Genomic DNA, 24,242 nt, shown 5'->3' with positions numbered 1-24,242 from the left:
TTCCATTTGAGTAAAATAGTTGATACTACACTTAAATCTATTTATTACTAAATACAGTGGTACCTTTACCTAAGAACGCCTCTACTTACAAACTTTTCTAGATAAGAACCGGGTGTTCAAGATTTTTTGCCTCTTCTCAAGAATCATTTTCACTTACAAACCTGAGCCTCTGAAACTGTAACCAGAAAAGGCAGGGAGAAGCCTCCGTGGGGCCTCTCTAAGAATCTCCTGGGAGGAAACAGGGCCAGCAAAGGAGGGGAGAAGCCTCTGTGGGGCCTCTCTAGGAGTCTCCTGGGAGGAAACAGGGCCTCCACCCTCCTTGTGGTTTCCCCAATTACACACATTATTTGCTTTTAGATTGATTCCTATGGGAAAAATTACTTCTTCTTACAAACTTTTCTACTTAAGAACCTGGTCACGGAACGAATTAAGTTTGTAAGTAGAGATACCACTGTACTCCTAACCCAGAAAATACATTTTTGATTATAACTTGAAATCTGATTTTAAAACTATTTTAAATCTAAATGTAGTTTAATAACGTAGATTGTTTTATTCTGTAGATATGTTCTTCCTAAAAGGTAAAGCCTACCTAGATTTTAGCGCAAGTCCTAGTGGCCTCAAAGACTATCCATGTGATTTTCTTGGCAACAATACGTCAGCTGTTTGCCAATGACTTCTGGGATGTTTTTTCAACTTCCCAGACCTTTACAGCCCTGACACTGCTTTGAGGTCCCCTATCCAAATACTAATTAGAACCAATTGAGTTTAGCTTCCAAGCCTAGCCAAGGTCAGCCAGGTGCTGCCACCTGCTGTTACATGTTTATTTTATTTCAATTATTTTAACTAAGATTAGGCTGCTTTCCAGTTACAGTCAGAAAGTGATCCTGTTAGTGCTGACACTGAACATACTCTTTACTAGAATCGCTATTTAGCAAAGTTGATCATAAATGGATTGCACTCTGCTGAACTTTAATATGTCTGTTACACAAAAAATTACACACACTAATTAGGATCCAATACATCTGTAACTACATCCCCATGATCCAACAAGACAGCTGCACTCTTGTAGGACAACGACATTTAGGAATTCCTGACAAATGCATGAGATCCGGAGCGAAAGCATTATGGGTTGAGGGGATCTAACTACAGAATGTGCTTCCTGAGGAATGCAAGCGCCTGGAATCCAAGCAATGTTAAGACATATGGCAAAATCTACCTCTTTTATAAAATTTTACATTTACATTGACATTCTTTTCCAAAAGTGGCTTCTTAGAATCAATAAAAGGCAACAGGGACAAAACCTACCGCGTAAATAAATACGTAGGAAAGAAAATGATCGAATGACATGACAGTTTTCTCTGCAAAGAACTGCGTGAAATTACAGTTGAACAAGTTGGGAGAAAACTAAGCCATCAAATCAAGGACAGCTTAATTGCCTTTTTTTTTTAAAAAAAATAGCATTGGTATTTTTCAATTGCATATTGGGTCATACACAGATAAGCAAGACATTTCATTTTGCAATGAAAATTCATTTTAAAAAATTATTTTTTATTTGGAAGTTCCTAATATTCAGATGTTTACGTTATATCAGCATGATCTGTGGCCCAGCAATGTGTTAAAAACAATGTTGGGACTATAGAATTGCATATTAATTAATCCCCAAAGCACTAGAATTATCCAACTAAGGATAGATGCACCAAATGCAACACCATTAGGACTTCCTTATCAAAAGGGAAATAAATAAAAGGTATTTCATTAAAACAGTGAAAGCACTGGTGGAATACAAGCTGCTTCCAATACGTCTCTTCTGAAGCATGAATTATTCATTCATTCATTCATTCATTCATTCATTCATTCATTCATTCATTCATTCAATCATTCATTCATACTTCTATGCCGCCCAGTCCCAAGGGGACTGCCGCTCAGACACTATACTTTTCTGCCCGCCCCGGAAAAAAATTAGAGGGAACATTGCTGCCAAATATGATTCGAAATTGTATGCAGGTATTTCATCTAATCATAGCAAAAAGTTAATGTTGTCCTTGATGTACTACTGAATATAGCTCTGCCCAGCCCATCAAATGGAGCTTTCAGAGGGTGAAAAAGCTCAAATGGAGTATTGTAATGTTGAAAAAGCAGCCTCTCAAATGGAGTTTTGCAAGGCTAATATACCTGTTGCAAGCTGTTTGCTAAGGATGCTAGCCGGCCGGATGCTGATAGGCAGTAACTGTTTTTCTTATTTTCCTCCCCAAAAACTCCGGTGGGTCTTATAGTCCAAAAAATGGGGTACACAAAATTTCTGCTACCGGTCCTCCAGAACTAGTCAGGACTTAGTGACTAAACAACAAATGGCAAATTACTAGTGAGATTAGCAGCTCAAATATAATGATCAAAATATTTAAAAATAATTCAAATAATTTTTCAAATATGATAATGCACAGGACTTGTTTAAAAATTAACATAACCAAAATATATTGTTCCAAGAGTGCAACAAAAGGCTTTTTTAATCTGCTTTCGCCCGGCTGTTAAGATATGTAATTTCTTCACTTTTAAAAGTCATATTCCTGCAAAATTTAATTTTCACATATGTTTCAAATTTTGTTTCTAGAGACCTAAGCATATAATTATACTTTGAATTGGTTTTCCCCCCCTTTTTTTCTCCTTTAATTTTGTTTGGTTTCTGCTGCTGATTTTGTTTGTTTCTCTTTTTTTGGATCATATTTTGTGCCATTTTTTGTTGTCTAATGTAAATCTACTCTAAAGGACAATCTTTTTCTTCTATAGAATGTTCTACACATTCCTGATACATGTCTGAGTAATCCTTTTCTTTCATCTGAAAACATTATCCAGCTATAATGTTTTGATCGGTGTTATCTTCAAATTCAAGTTTACTGGCTTACAGGTTCCGTAAGCCAGTAAACTTGAAGTAGAAAACATAGGTTCTGTTTTTACAGTTTCCTTTTTTCCTGCTTTTTAAATATTTTTAGAAAAAATAATGTTTTAGATAACTCTGTCATCCATTCAGAAAAAAATTGGTCATTGGACAGAGTGGAATAAAATACCGTATTTTTCGCTCCATAAGACGCAGTTTTTTTCCTCCCAAAGTAGGATGAAAAATCAGCCGCGTCTTATGGAGCGAAGATGCAGGCAGCGAGGGGGGGAGGCGCTGGAGCAGAGGGGGGGCGGCGATATACAGTAGAACTCCCCTGCGGGGAGTCCAGCGCTGCCTGAGCTGTGAAGGTAAGGGCCAGGGAAAAGGGAGCCAGGCTGCTTTTTCTTTCCCGGGGGAGCGGGCGGGAAGGGCGAAGCCTCTAGGCTGATCTTTGCGGGTGGAAAGTGTGGGATCAGGCAGGGCGTAAGGCGGAAAACCTCATTTTTTTGAGGGGAAAAGAAGTTGGCTGAGGGGTGCCCGGTGCTTCCCGGCGAGGAGGAGGAGGAGCTGGGCTCCGGAGGGGCGCACGGGGAAGGGCTTGAGCCACCGCCTTCTCCTTTCCTGCTGCTGTTGTTTCTCGCCGCAGCCTCGCGTGCTGCTTATCCCTCGCTGAGGCGAGAGAGCCGCGGGGCAAACAGCCGGCACCGGGCGCAGCCTTTTGCGAGGGAAGCCACCGACGCAGCAGGAAAGGAGAAGGCGGCGGCTCAAGCCCTTCCCCGTGCGCCCCTCCGGAGCCTAGCTCCTCCTCCTCGCCGGGAAGCACCGGGCACCCCTCAGCCGACATCTTTTTCCCTCAAAAAAATGGGCAGCACTACCGCCGCCGCGGGGAGAGGCGGGCATGTGGGCTGGCGGCATTGGCCTTGGTGAAAAGTCCGGGGGCAGCTCCACGACTCCCCTCCCGTGGCTGCTGTTGAGGCGGCAGCGACGTCTGCCTCCGGCGCGCAGCTCTCTCTCCATTCTTCTCTTTCCCCCTCTCGGGCTCCGAATGCGGCGGAGGCGGGGAGGTCTCGAAGACCCAAAACCCAGCCAGTCGCTCGCAGCCGGTCGGCGGAGAGATGTGGCAGCCAAGGGGAAGCGACAACAGCTGCTGCCGTTCTCACTTCAGTTGTTTTGGGTAACCTTATTAACTTTCCCTTCCCGCACTCCTCATGGCTGGGCGCTCTTGGCTTTCCCGCTTCCCAAGCTTGGCCACCGCAGCCAAGCAGAGCCTGAACGAGAGAGTATCCAGGCTTCGGTCACCAGCAGCCCAGCCCCCCACCTATTATGCCTCCTCTTCCCCCTCCCACGACGTATTTGGGAGATTAGCCCGTAAAGCTAACGCTCTTCGAGGAGAATGCAGCCTTCTCCTTTCTTTGGATTCTAAAATATTTAGAGCTATTTATTTGTTGTTGCTTGTTTGTATATTTTCCCAATTCCCCTAGGGCAGTGTTATTGTAATGAATATTTTAGCCTACTTTTTGGCTCAAAATATTTTTTTTCTATTTTCCTCCTCTAAAATCTAGGTGCGTCTTATCAGCAGGTGCGTCTTATAGAGCGAAAAATACGGTAAATAGCACTAAATAATTCTCACAATAATGGAAATATATATATAGGAGACAAATACAGGGCCTTGCAAAATACTACGAGCCAGGGGCAGAAAAGACTTTCTTTCTGGGTCCCACCAGGTGGCATTCTCTAATTATTCATTAGAGAATTTTTTTGGCCAACAAAGTGCACAATTAGGAAACTACAGTAAGCTTTTAACAGAAAGATGCATTAAATTAATTTTTGATTCTAAAATAATTTAAAATAATTTTTAAAAAAAATTATTATTATTTTAAAGATTTGTTTCAATTCTTCAATATTCTTTTCTGAAACACACATTTCAAAATGGAAATAGTTAGGTTTTTATTTGTGATACTATATATTGTTATTCTGTCCCCAAGCAATTCCATTTAAAGTGTTTGTACTTATATTTGATATATGTCCTCTTAGTAACAGAAATTAGTGCATATCGGAAGTTTGGCCTTTTTTTCAGCGGTACAGTACAAAAACTACTTGGCATTATTTTGATTAGATTTAAAGTGGAAGCTTTTTTCCTTTTAATCTTTAATAATTGCCTATTATAAAATTGTCACATTGTATGAGAAACTATACATATAGAAAAAAGCAATTTATAAATGTATTCATCCTACTTTTGCAACAACTACTTACTATTTTCAACTTTTTCTCAGACCAATACTATTAACTAAGATAAAATACAAGGATTAAAAAAATGAAAGTTTCTAGATAAAAACTAATCAGATATATAATCTACAATAACTAACATCAGTACAGATTTGATCAGATAACATATTCTGTCAGGGCAAGGAGCTATATATCACCTAAATGCACAGAGTACTGTACTTTAAAATGTATAATCTACAGTATTAATAGGATGTAAAAAAACCTAAGCTCTTAAAGATATACACGGAGCAGTTTAGAGAGAAAGGTTGGGAGTTAATTACCTAAATTCCTTAAGCTTCTAAATATAGATATAGAAAAGGGGAAAAATGATTGCAAAAAACTATAAATGAAAGCAAAGATAAATCCTATCACTGGCACAAGTCCAAATGTTACTCTCCACGGGTCCACATGCTATGGAATAATTTGTCCAAATGTCAGTTGTAATTTTCAAAATGCCTTTCCTGCCATAGATTCTTAAACATCTGTAACAAATACTTGTTTTGAGAGTGCTTTACATTTGTGACATTTGACCTTTTGCTATACGCCCCACAAAATTCAAGTTTCAAATACCACGCAAGCAGGAAACCTGATCATTCCAGCAGTAGCCATCTGCATGGTCCAATATCAAATATTAGTTCTGGGTTGCACAATGTCATGTGTTACAAATCTGTTTCTGCAGCTTCTATAATTAGTTGTAATTTGCTGCTTCTAAAATGTGTTTCTTATGGGACATCTGGCCTCAAAACTTCTACCTTCGCACTGGAAAAAAAATACTTAGTGTTCTGGATGATTTATTTTTAAAAAATATAAAGCAGTACATGGATGACATAACTAAGACCAGGCTTCTTTAAAAAAAACAAAGTTCTCATTATAGTATATATATATTTTTAAATGCAAATATACAAAAAAACATCAACATTATATTAAGAAGAGTAACGCTGCACTTCTGCATACTTTGCCTTGAGAAATTACCAAGTTTTCAATAAACATATACTGCAAGGCATTGTATACAGAGATTTGGTTCTCTTGTACATTTTACAAGATTATAGAATTGCAAAAAGAATACAGTGTTCCCTCGATTTTCGCGCCCGATGAAGTCATATGTCATCGCCAAACTAATAATTTTTGCAAATAACAAAAAAAATAATTATTGTTAATAAATAATTATGTTTATAATTATGTTTATAAATTATGTTTATAAACATTTAGGATCACTAAATGTCTTATACAATGGTGAGTACCAGTAATAATGGTGAGTAAATGATTGTTAAGGGAATGGGAAATGGTAATTTAGGGGTTTAAAGTCTTAAGGGATGGTTTGTGATACTGTCCATAGCCAAAAATGGTATACAGTATTTACTTCCGCATCTGTATTTTGCAGAAATTCGACTTTCGCGGGTGGTCTCAGAACGCATCCCCCGTGAAAATCGAGGGCACACTGTATACTGAAGGAAAATATAGATTATACTCTCAGGAGTCAATGCTTAATATAACATCCCTACAAGTGACAAATAAGCATAAATCATCTAAAAGAACAAAATACATTTGTAAAAACTATATAACCTACATGTCCATCACTCTATTCTTTTTGCTTCCATCACTTCATACACCATTTCATATATTGCCTGTCATCATTTAATCTTTTTAAATCTTGTCCCAGTTGTATTTTTCTCAATGTCCCCTTTTCTTCTCAATCTTTCATTATAACTTAATAATTCAAACCTCATTTATCGTCTCTATATGACCAAATCATCTCAACATACTCCTTTCTTATTGATCAGTGAACTGTATTCAATTCATGTTCATTCCACACCCATTCTTTCTTAACTCTTGTTTTACCACACACAAATTTTAGTAACTTATTCCCATTGAATTAAATTTACTTTTACATTTCTCCAACTATTATTCCCAAATAACAATTATCACCTATAATAGACCAAGTTACAGTACTTGTAGGACCATATACCTCCAAGAGACATTATCATTGCATGAGATGGTATGAAACACTGTTGTCTGATGGAACTTAAAAGGTGTGTCTTCTCTGTTGTAATAGTCATGTTTTGGAATAGTATTACCAACAAGTACCCAACAAGACCAATCCTGCTGGTCTCCAGTAAGACCTTGAAGACATGGCTTTCCCCAGGCAATGATTCAGGCTACTGTAAAGGCTGGAAACTGAATGACTGTGACTTATTTATCTTTTGCTTTTCTTCATGTTGTCTTTATTTTTGGGGTTTAGGGGTTTTGGTTTTAATCCTGCTTTAACCACCAGAGTTACAATGTGCAAGTTGTGTAGCCAAATAAATAAATAACCATATTCTTATGCTTCTTTTTGTAATTTTTGCTTCTCTTAATATTTTGTCACACTACTCTCCTATTTGCATTTGTAAATATTATAATGTCTGTATTCATTTTCTTACATGTAGTGAACATTACACCAAGGCATACAAAATCTACATCCTCCGGTTTTTTGCTATTTAGGTATAATTTGCAATCCTTCTTCCCTATCAAACACAACCATTTCTTTCTTTAAAATATTAATTTTCAGACCCATTCATTGCATCAGACAATCTGTCTAACATTTATTATAAATCAATTGGATCCTGAGCCAAACCAAGATTCAGCTGTATATGAAAGTACACATGCATTCATAATTAACAAATTATCATTACACAAAACAAGCCAATTAACAAAACTCATTAGTCAATACAAACTTGCTTTATATCCATAAACATACAGTGGTACCTCTACCTAAGAACGCCTATACTTAAGAACTTTTCTAGATAAGAACTGGGTGTTCAAGATTTTTTTTGCCTCTACTTAAGAACCGTTTTCTACTTAAGAACCCGAGCCTGGAAAAATTTCCCAGGAAATTTGAGAGCGGCACGAAGGCCCGGCCAGTTACCTGCCATTCCCCTTTTAATCCCAGCCATCTGGGTTGCCAGAGGAGCCTTTCGGTGGTGCTTAAGGAGGTTTTGGCAGTCCAGAGCAAACAAAGCATTTTCCTTTCTCTGAGCTCTTGGACAGGGAATAAACCTCTGCCAGCGCCCAGAGAAAAGAAACGCTCCCTTCGCTCTGGGCAGCTGAGGAGTCACCACAGCGAAGGAAAGGTGCCGGCTACAAAGTGAACGAGGGAGAGGAGAGGGGAGCCCTTCAGCATGGGAAGGAAGAGGCATCAGGTAGCAGCAACAGCAGCCAGTGTATATGGGAGACGCGTGCTCCTCTTCGCCATCTCAGAGTCCCTCTTTTTTTTAAGCCTTAAAGTTTTGGATTTTTTTGATTCCCCTCACCTTCTTCCTTTGACTCTCCTCCTCCTCTTCTCCCTCCTCCTCCTGCCAAATTCCGAGTTTTTATTTCTTTCCTAATGGATTTGCACGCATTATTTGCTTTTACATTGATTCCTATGGGAAAAATTGCTTCTACTTAAGAACGTTTCTACTTAAGAACTGTTCTGTCTGGGTTCCCCCAGACGCCAACACCAACTAAAAAGAGTAGTCAAACACGCTGGTAAAAAGCAAAGTCATTTTATATCTTTGAAAACAAACACAGATAACAAAAACTGTTCTTACAAACTGGAATGCTATGAAGCTTCACAGAAGAGTCACGACAGCCAGACAATACAACAGGCTTCTTGCTGGCACACACACCACTGTAGATAATAAAACCCACGCCTCCCCCAAGTTTTCAGCCTTCAAGGCCACAAGCCAGAATCAGAGACGCCAAGGATCGAAGCAAGGTCACAGGACTCCCAAAAGATAACTCTCCACAATACAGGAAGGGCAGCCCTGCCTTTTCAACCTTTCTGAGGAGAACCACACCCAAACCCAGCTGTTGCCTATTAGGGATGGAAATACCTGGCTAATTGTCCCCTTCTTTGTGCTGCCCTTCTCTGCCTCATATCTATGATGGCTTGTGCGTTCTCATCTAATGACTCCAGGCTACTCGCTGGGGAGAGCTGCCCCCCGGGGGTCTCAGGCTGTTCTCCCTCCTCCTCGCCCTGACATTCCTCTTCCCCGTCTGCCTGGTCCTCCTCCTCCTGTTCCTCGTCCTCCCCCTCTGAGCATGGAGCCGGCAGAGCTCCAGCCGTTCCCTGAAGAGCCTCAGACTGAAGCACAACAAGAACCTGGTCACGGAACGAATTAAGTTCTTAAGTAGAGGTACCACTGTACTTAATAACCAAGGGGAATATTAAGATTGGATAGTAATTCTTTCTTTTATTAACATGATAAGAGAGATCCCTGAGCTACACCTATTAGGCATAGAGGAGAGCAACAAAATAATTTCCAAATCAGAAAATGCTCTTGGCAAAACCTAATGCATCCTTTATAGACACCCTAGAACCCTAATGGCGAACCTATGGCACACATGCCACAGGTGGCAAGCAGAGCCCTCTTTGCAGGCACGCCAGCCATTGCCCCAGCCCAGTTCCACCATGCATGAGTGCACCCCCCACCTGCCCACTGGTCTTCAGGTTTTTTCCATGCATGCGTGGGGGCAGGCCTTCCCCAATCTCCACAGGTTCCACCCTCCACAGGTGCCTTTCCATGACAGGAATGGAGGAAAAAGCTAGGACGTGCTAGGTGGAAGAAATACAAAGATCTTGGATGGCATGGAAGGCAGCAGAAAGCTAGGAGCGCTGGAGCAATGCAAAGATATGGTTCGGCATGGAATGCAGGAGAAAGCTAGGAGCATTTGGGGGGGATAAATGCAAAAATATGGCTTGGCACAGAAGGCAGGAAGAGAGAACGCTAGGGGTGCTGGGTGTGTGTGTGGAGAAATGCAAAGATATGGTTCGGCATGGAAGGCAGGAGAAAGCTCGGAGTGCTGGAGTTGGATGGAGAAGTGTGGCTTCCATCAACTCTGTGAGTTGGAGGGTTTGCTTGCCTGATGTACAAGCCTGGCTGGTGGAAGAGCTGCTTGCTATGCCCCTCAAGCGCAGATGTGCTTGGAGAGCATGGTGCCCTGAAAGTGAAGCACGACCTCCTTTCCTGCATTCTTGCCTTCTGTGCCATACTTTTATACCATACTAAAATATCTTGTTCAAATGCAAAAATAAAGTATTGACTCTTTGGCCAGCAAGCTATGGAGGCCAACCAGTAATAGATATATCACAGTCACTCATGCCCTCATCACCTCGAGGTTCGACTACTGTAATGCTCTCTACATGGGGCTACCTTTGAAAAGTGTTCGGAAACTTCAGATCATGCAGAATGCAGCTGCGAGAGCAGACATGGGCTTTCCTAGGTATGCCCATGTTTCGCCATCACTCCGCAGTCTGCATTGGCTGCCGATCAATTTCCGGTCACAATTCAAAGTGTTGGTTATGACCTTTAAAGCCCTTCATGGCATTGGACCAGAATACCTCCGAGACCGCCTCCTGCCGCACGAATCCCAGCAACCGATTAGGTCCCACAGAGTGGGCCTTCTCTGGGTCCCGTCAACTAAACAATGTCGGTTGGCGGGCCCCAGGGGAAGAGCCTTCTCTGTGGTGGCCCCGACTCTCTAGAACCAACTCCCCCCAGAGATTAGAACTGCCCCTACTCTCCCTGCCTTCCGTAAACTTCTTAAAACCCACCTTTGCCGTCAGGCATGGGGGAACTGAAACATCTCCCCCGGGCATGTACAATTTATGTATGGTATGTTTGTGTGTGTGCTTGTTAGTATATTGGGGTTCTTTTTAAACTTTTTTTAAATATTTAAATTTATTTGGATTTGTTACGATTTGTTATGCCTTGTTGTGAGCCGCCCCGAGTCCGCGGAGAGGGGCGGCATACAAATCTAAATAATAAATATAAATAAATAAATAAAATATCACCGATAAATTTTTAAAAAATCTTATAAAAGCAGTTTGCCTTTAGTAAGTTTTAGAGTAATAAATTCCATTTAGCTGGTTGCACAAAGATGTTTTTCATTCATTTACTCCCCTCAGTTGCTGCAAATATGATGCCTGTGGAAGGGAACCAGAAAATGTTTCAGAAGTCACTTAGGCCCATCGCCCACCATGTGGTCACATGATCATGTTTGGAGTATTGAGCAACCTGCCCATTTATGACAGTTTGCAGCATCCTGTGGTCACAATTTATAATGATCTTTGTCAGAAGCCAGTGTTTCCATTCAGTTTCTTGCAAGCAAACAAATAAAACAGCCATTGGCTGAAAAGAGTCCTCTTAACAACCATTGTATTCACTTAATGACCACTGCAAAAAAAGGTCATAAAATCAGGCAGTGTCACGTGATGATTCAGCACGACTTACAACCGTCATTTTGGATTCAATTACAGTTATAGGATTACCTATAATGTATCTGACATTTAGCCCCCATTTCACCATTTATACAATTTGGCTAAAAGATGGCTTCCTTTTTTTTACAATCTGGTTTTTAATTTTAGTAAATTAGGTACACGCATTAATAAATTTCAAATACATTAATGCTAATGTATATATTTACTTCCTTAACATGATAAATCTGGAAGAATAATCTACATTTACTACTGGAAAGAATTCGTAACTGCAAAATTCCTTTATTTCACAGGTGTGAAGACAAATTCTTTCAATGTCAAAAACAAGCAACTTAAATCCAGACTAGTCCATTATAAGCTTTAGGCACAAAAGGCAGCTGGGTGACTTTGCCAGTCACTCTCTCTCAGCCAAACTCGACTTACAGGGTCGTTGTTGTTTTGTTTATAAAAATAATAAAAGCAGGATATAAAATAACAAATAAGGGACATGCAGAGACGATCCTTCTCACCAAAAGAAAGTAGACTAAAATAGATTGCACCACAAGAGCATGAAAAAATGGTGCAGGAATTTGAAACTCGATTTCACTATATGTAGGACTTAATCTGACATATCGCAATTGCTGGAATTCTTTCATAATGAATACAGTTTTACTATAAATTTATCAACATTTGAATCCTTAAATCTATGCTTGTGACATTTCCAATTGCGGGGTTTGCAAGAAAACCTTGACAACTTAAGTTTCACATGCTTCCCACCGCTGAGGATGTTCAACATCAAATCAGAATATCCAGTTACTAGACTATAAAGATAAATTCCAAGTCAAGAAGATTTACATGGAATTCAAGCAATGGTACAGAAGGATCAAATGATATTAAGTTAAATATGCTACTACTGTATCTATTCCTAACAATAAAGAAATCCAGAGCACTAGCTGATTAAAAGGGGGAAAAAATGAAGGAATTCAACTGGTCATGACATTCTCAATCCCAAACCTATTGCCAGATCAGCAAAAAAGTGGTATCAATTGCTTTAAGGGAAAATATAATTCCCCTGAACTTTCAGTCATAATTTCACAAAAATTATAAAGCATTTTCCAAAATTCTACACATAAGATTATTAACACAAAATACTTTTAATAACAACTAATAATGTTAAGATGTCATCTGACTCCGTTCACACTGCCTTATTTTATTTAAGCTTGCCAGTTATTACCTGGAGTCCATCCTTTAACTTCAAGATGCATTCCATTGTATTGATGGTAATCACAACTGGTTCCGAACCAAGTTTTGTCCATGGCACGTGAATACGCAATTCATGAATGTGTCCACTTAAAAAAGTAAACGGCAATTTCAGCTCCTTGAAAATAAAGTACATGAGATGACCGAATTAGCGATTAAAACCTAATTCAAATGAAATGGGTTGCTTCAACACCTACTTACAATTATTAAAACTTATTTCAGCTTATTTCTTTTTTAATAACTAACAATATTCGCACATGTCAAATAATTTGCCACAACATATTTTCCCATTCAAAATACAGTGGTACCTCTACTTAAGAACTTAATTCATTCCGTGACCAGTAGAAAGGTTTGCAAGTAGAAGCAATTTTTCCCATAGGAATCAATGTAAAAGAAAATAATGCGTGCAAACCCATAAGGAAAGAAATAAAAGCTCGGAATTTGGGTGGAAGGAGGAGGAGGAAGAAGAGGAGGAGGACAGTTGCTGTCCAAGGAAGAAGGTGAGGTGAGGGGAATCAAAAAAATCCAAAACGTTAAGGCTTAAAAAAAAAAAAAAGAGGGACTCTGAGGTGGCGAGAAGGAGCAAGCCCCTCCCATACAGCGAAAGGCTCCTCTGGCAGCCCAGAAATGCACAAGATGGTCGGGATTAAAGGGGGACTGGCAGGAAACTGGCCAGGCCTTCATGCCACTCTCAAATTTCCTGGGAAATTTTTCTGGGCTCGGGTTCTTAAGTAGAAAATGGTTCTTAAGAAGAGGCAAAAAAATCTTGAACACCCGGTTCTTATCTAGAAAAGTTCTTAAGTAGAGGTGTTCTTAAGTAGAGGTACCATTGTATTGGTAACTGGATTTCAGATAATTCAAAATTCCGCAGATTGTTTGGATTTTATAATTAATGCTTGAAGATTCAACAGTAAAAACGCATACCGGTAGCTTACAAAATATGAAATATATTAACCACGTACAGCTACCATGATTTCTGCTGCTTACAGCATCTTTCAGAAAATAATTCCATTTAATGTAACCTTTCAAAAATTTTAAAGTTATATAAATCAGATATCATGAGAAGGGCGGGGCTAAATGAATCAAAAGTTGGGATTAAGACTGCTGGGAGAAATATCAACAATCTCAGATATGCAGATGATACCACTCTAATGACAGAAAGAGAAAAGGAACTAAAAAGCCTCTTGATGCGGGTGAGGAAGGAGAGTGCAAAAGTTTGCTTGAAACTTAACATTAAGAAAATTAAGATAGTAGCATCTGGCCCTCTCTATTCCTGGCAAACAGATGGGAAAGAAATGGAGGTAGTAACACGATTTTATTTTCCTGGGCTCCAAGATCATGGCTGACAGGGACTGCAGCCAAGAAATTAAAAGATGCTTGCTCCTGGGGAGGAAAGCTACGACAAATCTAAACAGCATGCTAAAAAGCAGAGACATCATTCTGCCAACAAAAGTATGTATAGTCAAGGCTATGGTTTCTCCTAGTTGCAATGTATGGTTGTGGAAGTTGGATCATAAAGAAGGCTGAGTGCAGAAGAATTGAGGCCGTTGAACTGGAGAAGATTTCTGTGAGTCCCTTGGACTGCAAGGCAACTGGTCAGTCTTAGAGGAGATCAACCCTGACTGCTCTTTAGAAGTCCAGATCCTGAAGATGAAACTCCAATACTTTGGCCACCTAATGAGAACGAAGGACTCACTGGAGAAGAGCCTACTGGTGGGAAAGACTGAAGGCAAAAGAAGAACAGGACAACAGAGAATGAGGTGGCTGGACGGAGTCACTGAAGCAGTAAGTGTGATCTTAAATGGACTCAGCAGATGATAACGGATAGGAAGGCCTGGAGAAATGTTGTCCAGGGAATCATGATGTGTTGGACAAGACTTTGCAAATAATAACAAATAGACTACCAATCACAACTTATGTCTTAATGGAGACACAAGAGACTACAAATCACAATTTATGTCTCAATATATGAAATTTGCTCTAAAGCAGATATTCGCATGAATCATATATCTTTGGATCTGCATTCTTTGCTGGACTGAGAGACTAAATAAACCAGACATAAGAAAGTACCATTTATGTCTTATTGAGATCATCCCTATGAGAAATGAGATTTCTACATTTTAGAAGTACTGTACAAGATATACTGATAAAGCAAAGTGGTGGGTGTATGTCAAAGAAGAAAGTATAGTTGCTAAAATAATTGGACATAAGAACATAAGAAGAGCCATGCTGAATCGGGCCAAAGGCCATCGAGTCTAGCATTCTGTGTCACACTGTAGCCCACCAATTGTAGATAGGGATCCTGAGCAGAAAGAGAAGGCAAAACCCTCCCTTTCCCTTGACTCCCCAACAAATGGTACCCAAGGGAATCCTGCTTGCCTCAACCAACATACAGGCAGCATTTGGACACTTGAAGAACTACCATCTCTCATTATTAATAATAATTAAACATAAAATAGTAACTATAATGCAGCCATTAAAGCTGAAAACCCAAACAATAACCATTATATGAAAAATTCTTAATAATATCAATTGCTTGATAATTGCCATTAATTCAAATGTAAGTTTTAACAATGAAAAATAATAATGAAAAATATTGTTAGCTATAAGTACTTTACAGTATAGCTTTAAGACTTCAAGGTACAAAATTTTAATTTAGAACATTTTAACAGAATTAGTATTTGTCATTGCATATCAAAGAAAGCTTATTTATTCATATAATAGAAATCATAGACCTATTTCAATATTTTGATAATTATTTAATTGAAATTTTTCCAAAATTATATGTATTATATAGAAATGTTTAGACACACACAGTATTTATCAGCATAACAAGGACACACGACATATTAATAAATTATCTCATATAATTATTATGTATAATATATATTGTAGTATAATATTCTCAGACTGTTAAGAATATTAAGAATAATTTATTTTAGGACAAAGTTTATTTAAGATTTAATCAAAATAATTACAACATACCTGTTCAAGAACATCAAGTTTTAGCTCAAGTTTGCTGAGAACTACATCTCCTCCCCAGAGTGACAACTGTAAATCAGAGGGCTTCAAATTCTTGATGTAACGATTCACATAACTCATTAGAATAGGAGTTACATAGGATTCCAGCATTGTGCCTTTCTTCAAAAGAGCCTTTTAAGAAAACATATTGGAACTTTAGTATACATAATAATTTAGGATTAGCTGTGGTTCACAAGCATTAAAAAAAGCTCATGGATTTAAAATGCTATACTGTATTCTAACACTTTGGATATATTATTTATTTATGGATGGATGGATGGATGGATGGATGGATGGATGGATGGATGGATAGATAGATAGATAGATAGATAGATAGATAGATAGATAGATAGATAGATAGAGATACACATATACATACATACACACACACAAACACACACACATATACACACTGCTCAAAAAAATAAAGGGAACACTTAAACAACAGAATATAATTCCAAGTAAATCAAACTGTCCACTTAGAAAACAACTCTGATTGACAATCAATTTCATTTTGTTGTCAGCACATTCAACTTTATACAGAACAAAGTATGAACAGTGTATATACATATACATATACACACATACACATGAAAATTTAATGCAGTAGGTATTAAAAAAATAGAAGTAAATCCAGTGGAATCTATGGTTTTTAATATCAGCTAAATAGTCAATAGCAATAGTAAAGAAATTGCTATTATATGTACCATATACTGTACAGTATATCCAACAAACTGCAATTATAGTTAGTACAACAAAATCTCCTTCCCTTTGAACACCCTCATTACATGCATGTCTGTGTGCATTTGTGTACACATACACCTACACATACACAATCCTATCCATCTAACAATGACTTTTATGAAATGAGTCTGCAATTAAAATGACTGCAAACAGCATGATGTCTTCTTCCAGCATGCTAAGGTAAAACTAAATTTCTGCATTTCTGCAATGATTTAACTCTATAAATCTTACGTTGAACTGAAATTTACAGCAAATTCAAGGTTAGTACTTTCTGTAATCAGTTTGCTCTTAGGCAACTATACAAGGTGCTTTAAGTGCAAAATACAGTTAGGGCATCAATACTGATGTACTTTGAATAAATGTGCATTCTGCCCACAAATGATCACAATCTTCTTGTCTGAACCCAAGCAAGCCATTTTTTAAAAGAATACTGTAAATATAAATGATGTGCAATACAAATCTAATAAATGAATAAAATAAATAAATAAATAATGTACACTGCTCAAAAAAATAAAGGGAACACTTAAACAACACAATATAACTTGTATGCCTCCCTGAGTCTACGGAGAGGGGCAGCATACAACTCTAATAAATAATAATAATAATAATAATAATAATAATAATAATAATAAAAATAATAAAAATAACTCCAAGTAAATCAAACTTCTGCGAAATCAAACTGTCCACTTAGGAAGCAGCACTGATTGACAGTCAATTTCACATGCTGGAATAGTTGTGCAAATGAAATGTTCAGTGAGAATATTTAATTCATTCAGATCTAGGAAGTGTTATTTGAGTGTTCCCTTTATTTTTTTTGAGCAGCATATATAATATATCCGATAATAACCTCTGACAGAAACGGGGTTATAAATACCCCAAATGTTTGTTGTATGTCTGTTTTGGTTATGTGTGTGCCTATTCAAAAATAATAATAAAAGTAAATAAGTAAAATATCTAATATAATATAAAATAAATAATATAAGTCAAAGAAGTAAATAAGTAAAATATCTAACTTTACCACATAACACTAGTGCCCCAGTTGTGTCTCTTCTGTCCGCAAAAAAAAAGTTTCCACTTATGTGCATCCTCTTATTTCACTTGTCGTTGTGTCATTAACATGACTTAGCACACCTTTCAATTCTTTTAACCGCAGGCTTGTTTAGAAACAAAACCTCCTACTCACACTTTAGCCATAATTTATACGTTTACGGTCCACGACAACAATTGAAAGTGGCAAGACAGTCTCAGCAGGTCCCAGGGCACAGAAGGAAACATTGCACAAAACCACCACGTACCTTTTAAGGACTTGACTTTCCACGCGGACCCCGAAATTCGAGTCGCCCGCCCGAAATAAGGTCCCCGGGGCTGCTGCCTTCGTACCTCTGGGGATGGAAAACCCTCCCCTCCCCGTTCTTTCCCTGTTGAAACCCGCCCCCCCTCCGCCGACTTCGGTGCTGACACGCGTCCAGATACGTGTTCCTTGCTTGGCGTCTTCACATCTGCCTCTCGAGTCGGTTTCTGCCCAGGCAGCCCTCCGGCTCTTCTTCTGCCCGCCGAGTCCGTTTTCGCATCAGGCCAAAAGCCGCCTCACACAAACCCAAGCGCCTCACAAACGGCGGAGCTGCGGATCAGCCGCCGCCAGGACCCTCATTTTTTTTTCTCCCAGGGGCAGCCCAACAGCAAGGCGGCCCTGAGGGTCAGAGGGGCTGCGCTCTCCCACGCCCGCCGGGACACTTCCGGGTTCCACGACAACTTGGCGTCCCTCTTTTAAAAGCCGCCCTTCGCCGTCTCGGGGACAGGCTTGGCGGTGACACCATCCGGCGGAAGGCGTCCCGGAGGGCGAAAAGAGGGGAAAGCGGTTCGAGGAGTCGCGTGGGCATCCTGCCCCTCGCTTTCTATTTTTACAGCGGGTGCCTCAAGATAGAGGTATAGAGAGACAGAGAGATATTAGATAGATTAGAGAGAGAAAGAGAGATGGAGAGATAGATAAAATAGAGAGGGAGAGAGAGAGATATTAGATAGATTAGAGAGAGAGAGAATGAGAGATAAAATAGGGAGAGAGATTAGATAGATAGGAGAGATAGATAAAATAGAGAGGGAGAGAGATTAGATAGATTAGAGAGAGATGGAGAGATAGATAAAATAGAGAGGGAGGGAGAGAGAGAGAGATTAGATTAGAGAGAGAGACAAGGAGAGATAAATAAAATAGAGAGGGAGAGGGAGAGATTAGATAGATTAGAGAGAGAGAAGGAGAGATAGATAAAATGGAGAGGGAGAGGGAGAGATTAGATAGAGAGGAGAGATAGATAAGATAGAGAGGGAGAGAGAGATAGATAAGATAGAGAGGGAGAGAGAGAGATTAGATAGATAGAAAGAGAGAGAGAGAGATTGGATATATACAGAGAGAGAGATTAAATAAATAGAGAGATAAATTATACAGAGAGAGATTAGATAGAGAGTGTAGGTAGGTAGGTAGACAGACAGATAGATAGATAGAGATTAGGTAGAGAGAGAGATTAAATAGATAGGTTGGTAGATAGGTAGGTAGGTAGACAGACAGACAGATAGATGCATCCTGGACACAAACTGTTTCAACTCCTACCCTCAAAATGACGCTATAGAGCACTGCACACCAGAACACCTATACACAAGAACAATTTTTTTCCCAAACCCCATCACAGCTAAACAAATAATGCCCTCAACACTGTCAAATTATTTACTAAGACTGCACTACTATTAATCTTCTCTTTGTTCCCATCACCCATCTCCTCCCACAAATGCCTGTATGGATGTAACTTTGTTGCTTGTATCCTTACAATTTATACTGACCAGTTCCTAATATGATTTGATTGCTTATTTGTACCCTATGACTATCATTAAGTGTTGTACCTTATGATTCTTGACAAACTTTTCTTTTATGTACACTGAGAACATATTTGTGTATCCAATCACACTTGGCCAATAAAAAATTCTATTCTTTTCTATGCCATTTGACTCCTTGCTGAAAGGTGCTGTCCTGATTTTGTAGGGCAGCCAGTATAATTGGTTAATTCCACCGGCTGATCATCCCTCTTAGCAAGAGAAAAACAATCCCGAGTCGCATCCTGCAGAAGAAACCGGCTAGGTCTAATTGCAGGATTCCCTTGTCATCTCTTAAGGCTCCATCCTGTTGTAACCTAGAGTCAAAGTTTAAAAGAACCACACAAAGGGAAATGAGTCACAAGCACTACTTTTATTTAGAATTGTCCATTTAGAAACTCAACAAAGTTGGCAAAATATGTTGACTGGAGAATTGTGGAAGTTGAAGTACACATATCTTAAAGTTGCCTGTTTTTTTTAAAAAAAACTGATTCAGAATTTTTTCCATTCTTTATCCTGCCATTTCATCACGTTTTGCCATTATACCTGCGGAGTAACACTCGGACACAGAAAGTTTGGGTATAATGGGGTCACTTTATTAAATCAATATCAATTAATTAATTAACCAATTAAATCACGTGACCTGCAGGGGTGCATAAATCAAAATGGGGGCGGAGTCAACTGTCACCAACCTTTTCTGAGCAACTCTCGGGCGAAAGCTCCTTGCCTGGGCATAGGGGAGTAGTATACCTTACACCTGCCCCCTACCCCGTACCACGCCCCCATGGCATGTGGGATGGCTTGCCCCTGGTCTCTGGTAAGCCCCAGCCAGCGAGCCCCAGGTGCGGCCCCCTTCCCATACCCAAGCCGGTCGAGCCCTGTAATACGAGAAGGAGGTCGTCCCTCACCTCACTAAAGGTGCCCCTAAAGGAGATCACACACTTGCTGCTTACGCCCATTTCCGCCTCCTTTTGGGGGGCCCCAGTGACTTTGGGGGGGAAACTAGTTGGTGAGTACACCCCCTAACCATAGTTCCCTCTAAGCTGAGCAGTGAGCAATCGCTCACTTAAAAATCACCATCAACTCAGAGTTTTCCAAACCTGCCCAGAAGCCGAGAGGGAAAGAGTGAGAGGGAAGGAGAGAGAGAGGAAGAGAGAGAAACAGATAGAAAAAAAGAGAGGAAGGAAAAGAGAAAGAAAAAGAATGGGAGTAAGGAAGAGAGAAAGAAAATCAAAATCTAGTTTGAAACTAGCTCAACTATTTAAGTGGCATTTTGATATTGATAAGAGTTGCCCTATTATGAGCTCACTGTTATAGACACACAGTACAGTATTTTATTTTGAAATTCTCTGAGGCAAAACAGGGTGGGTTTTTTATTTGTTTGTCTGTTTGTTTGTTTGTCTGTTTGTTTGTTTGTTTGTTTATTCATTCATTCATTCATTCATTCATTTATTATTTCTGTGCCGCCCAGTCCCGAAGGGACTGCCGCTCAGACACTATACTTTTCCGGCCCCCCCCAAAAAAAAAATTAGAGGGAACACTGCCCCTAACCACACTCCCACGCACAGAGTGGAGTAGGCGAAAAAAAGCAGCCACAGGTAAGCCAATCTTCTGTGACTGCCAAAAATTCCTACTCAGCCCCCCAAGGGGCGACCCATCATATGCACTCTGTAACAGAGGAAGGGTGGGCCGATGTCTCCATTTGGAGATGAAGACAAAGAGGAGCTGCACCACGAGCAGGCCCCTTATATAGGGCGCCTCCCCTGCCGCTGCTCGGCCAATCGGTGCCCCGCGCACCGCAATGACGTCACTGCGGCCCCCCGATGATGACGTGGGGCCGCAGGCTCCACCCCCAAAATGGCGGCCTCCTACCCCGCCCACACCGCAAACACCGCCAGCTCGGTAAGAGGCCGATGGCCCTTAGTCCATTTCAAGCCTAGTGACTATTATTCTTGCCACTTTGTCCAGTTTTTAAAAGAATGAAGGCAAAGGAGGATAACTTTAAAAAAGAGGGGGGGGGATAAAGCATATAATGAAATGTGTGCCATGATGAAAATTTTGCAACATACTTTGTACTTGCATCAGACATTGGGATGCAAGTATATAATTGGCAGTAGGACACCTGAATGGATGTTATTTTGGCATCATTATGGCTTCCTGTGGGTACAGCCACAATTGAATGGACATCGGTAATGGGGGAGGAGTGGGGGCGGTGAAAATACCATAATCTGAAATGCAAGGGTTGATTCATATAACATGGTAAACCAAAATGTAGTATCTTTGGTTTTGGCTTATCATATTAAGCCAAACCAATGGTTTGGCTTAATATTGTAGGAATGAAGCCTAAATATTTCTTAAAATGCTACTTTTAGCTTACCATTTCATTCTGCAAAGTTGTATAAAATATGGTTTTCTATGACCTTGTATCTCAAAGAAGAGGCAATAAAAATATTTAAAATGCCAACAGCCAAGGTCTAAAAAATCTTGTTGCAAAAAACAAAACACTTTCTAAAGGCGCTTCTAATGAATAGAGAAAAATTATATTAATTTGACAAAACTCCCAAAAGAGGTTTTCTAACAATAAATATTAAGAACTTCCTAACTTATAAATTTTAAATCTTTAAGATTAGATGTCTCAGCTTCAACAATTTTAAGATGTGTGGACTTTAACTTCCATGCTATCTGGGGATTTCTGGGAGTTGAAGTTCACACATCTTGGAGTTGCTGAGGCTGAAAAAACTGGGTTAGACAGCATATTTTCTCACCAGAGCAAAGCGTATTAGAAAGAACTATACAGTAATAGGTTTTTTGCGCTCAATCTTTTAATTGATTTAAATTTAATTAAATTTAATTAAAAACCAATTAATTTGCAACAAAATTTATACCATATCTCTTTTTATCTGTTTTTCAACCAACTCAATATACATCACATAATGTAACACTAACAACTTTCATTAACACATAGAACATATTTACTATACTATTCATACACTCCTCACACTACTCCCAGACAAAAGTCATCCCTGAAAACGTCTGCGCTAAACGCAGATCTTTCTTTTCTTTTTTTTTCTTTTCTCTTTCATTCTTTCCTTTCTTTTATCTATCCTCTTCCCTTTTTTCTCTTCTTATTCCTTCAACTTAGAAAATATTTTTACTAACTTGTTATTAGTTAATATATATTACAGGAAATACAACATCTACTATTATAACTTTAGGAAATTCTTCATTCTCTTTATTTACTCCTTATTTAATGTTTATTTACAATGTTTAAGAAATATAACATCTCTATTAAGAAGTTGATTTACTGTTTATTTACAACGTTTAAGAAATATAGTATCTCTTCCAAGAAGTATATGTATTACAATCTATAGCTTACAATGTATAACTATACTCCCTACCTTAACTGCTTGACTTTGTACCCCTTCCCTTTTTCCCCTCTGTCCCTCCCGTTTTCCTTTTTCCTTTTTTTTTCCTTTTTCATTACATTTATAAATAAAGTATATTTTTAAAAAAAAGAAAAAAGAAAGAACTATAATAAATTGGTATCAAGCAAGAAGTTAAATATGTTTTCCTAGTATAAATTTATTTATATTTTATATTTCTAAATCACCCATTTTCTTCAAAAAGGCTCTGAACAATTATAGCTAACTCTTATTTTTTTTAACTTTAATAGTATGCATTTATATAATATTGCTTAGATTAGGTGGTTTTGTTCATTAATATATTTTTTCTACATTTTTATAATTCTGAATAACAATTGGATTGGTTATTGTTGTTATAGAACCGAGAATGTCACAGTTTAACAAAAATCTCCAAAATCACTTGCATTTGGGATCCTAATTTATTTTGCTATTTTTCATGGTGAAGTCAATTTCATAATTATGAGATTATGAGAATTATGTAAGAAACATAATTATACTTCAACAGACATTTTGTGGCATGTTATTAGTGGAATACAAAATTCATTTGTCTTATTCAATAATTTATAAATCAACCGACTTCTCAAATGCCTCTACCCCATGAAGAATTTACGGCTGAGTTCACAGAACATTTTAAATAATAAATCAGGAATACACATATATAGTATCTGGAATTGTGGATGAGAATTTTTGAATCTCATCTTGTCCAAAATTCTGTCACATTCATAAGTTGATTCTCCATGAATCTCACTTGTCCCTTTTTAAAACCATTAAAGTTGATTGCCAGAAACAAAATTGCTGGCTGTCAGTTCTAAAATTTTCTCTGTATAAAGCCTATACGTCGTTCTCTAAATTCTGAATATCCTGCATTAATTTCAGTAAGAGTATCAGATTCTTTTTTTGTGAGAAAGGCAGAAATTATTTTATATCTAATTGATTGATTGATTGGATTTGCAGCCACAAAACTCTTGGTGGTTTATAGTCAACTCTGTAATTCTATTCCATGCATGTTTTTATATACAAGTAGTCCTCAATTTATGACCATTAATTCAGACTGGAGTTATGGTCATACGTTGTGCCATTTGTTAAAGAGGTCATTTGACTGACTGAGTGAACCAATTTCACAACATTTTTTCCCCCAGCAGTTATAAATAATAGTTGTTTCTAAGCAAACATTGCAATCATTAATCAAATGCCGTGGCTGTTAAGCAAACCTACTGTTCTGGCACTTTTTGCCAAAAAATGTTTGCCAAAAATTCAAAGTAAATGCTAGTTTTTGACAGTACACATGACCATGAAAAAATACAAATAACTAAATACAAGCCACTTGCCAAGTATTTAAAATGAGATGTAACCACAGGGAAGGGTCGCCCATCAAAACTTCAAATCCAAGTCCTAAAAGTACTTTTGGAGGGTTCTGTGGTATCTTCAAACAGTCACTAAGTGCAACTGATAGTTACGTAAGAACTACCTATAATGCTATCATGTTACTCCTTTGTTCCAGAACCTCAACAGCTGTAGTTTTTCATCAGCACTATAGAACCAGATTACTACATCATGCTATACTGTACATTAATCCAAATGT

General features: G+C 38.6%; 1 protein-coding gene across 6 annotated transcripts in view; it reads right to left on the bottom strand.

Annotated features, from left to right (window-relative positions):
• Positions 1-18,139, bottom strand: part of VPS13B (vacuolar protein sorting 13 homolog B) — a 454,077-nt gene extending 435,938 nt beyond the window's left edge. For all 6 annotated transcript variants that reach the window (XM_070748103.1, XM_070748104.1, XM_070748105.1 and 3 more), the window contains exons 1-3: positions 17,675-18,139; positions 15,600-15,767; positions 12,589-12,732 (exon numbers count right to left, since the gene is read on the bottom strand). In XM_070748103.1, the coding sequence (XP_070604204.1) occupies positions 12,589-12,732; positions 15,600-15,746 (291 nt within the window). In that variant the 5' untranslated portion in view covers positions 15,747-15,767; positions 17,675-18,139. The remainder of the gene's footprint in view (positions 1-12,588; positions 12,733-15,599; positions 15,768-17,674) is intronic.
• Positions 18,140-24,242: the final 6,103 nt, after the last annotated feature.

Source organism: Erythrolamprus reginae, chromosome 3 (genome assembly GCF_031021105.1).
Source record: "Erythrolamprus reginae isolate rEryReg1 chromosome 3, rEryReg1.hap1, whole genome shotgun sequence".
Classification (NCBI taxonomy): Eukaryota; Metazoa; Chordata; class Lepidosauria; order Squamata; family Dipsadidae; genus Erythrolamprus; species Erythrolamprus reginae.
This window is presented reverse-complemented; position numbering and strand designations above follow the sequence as displayed.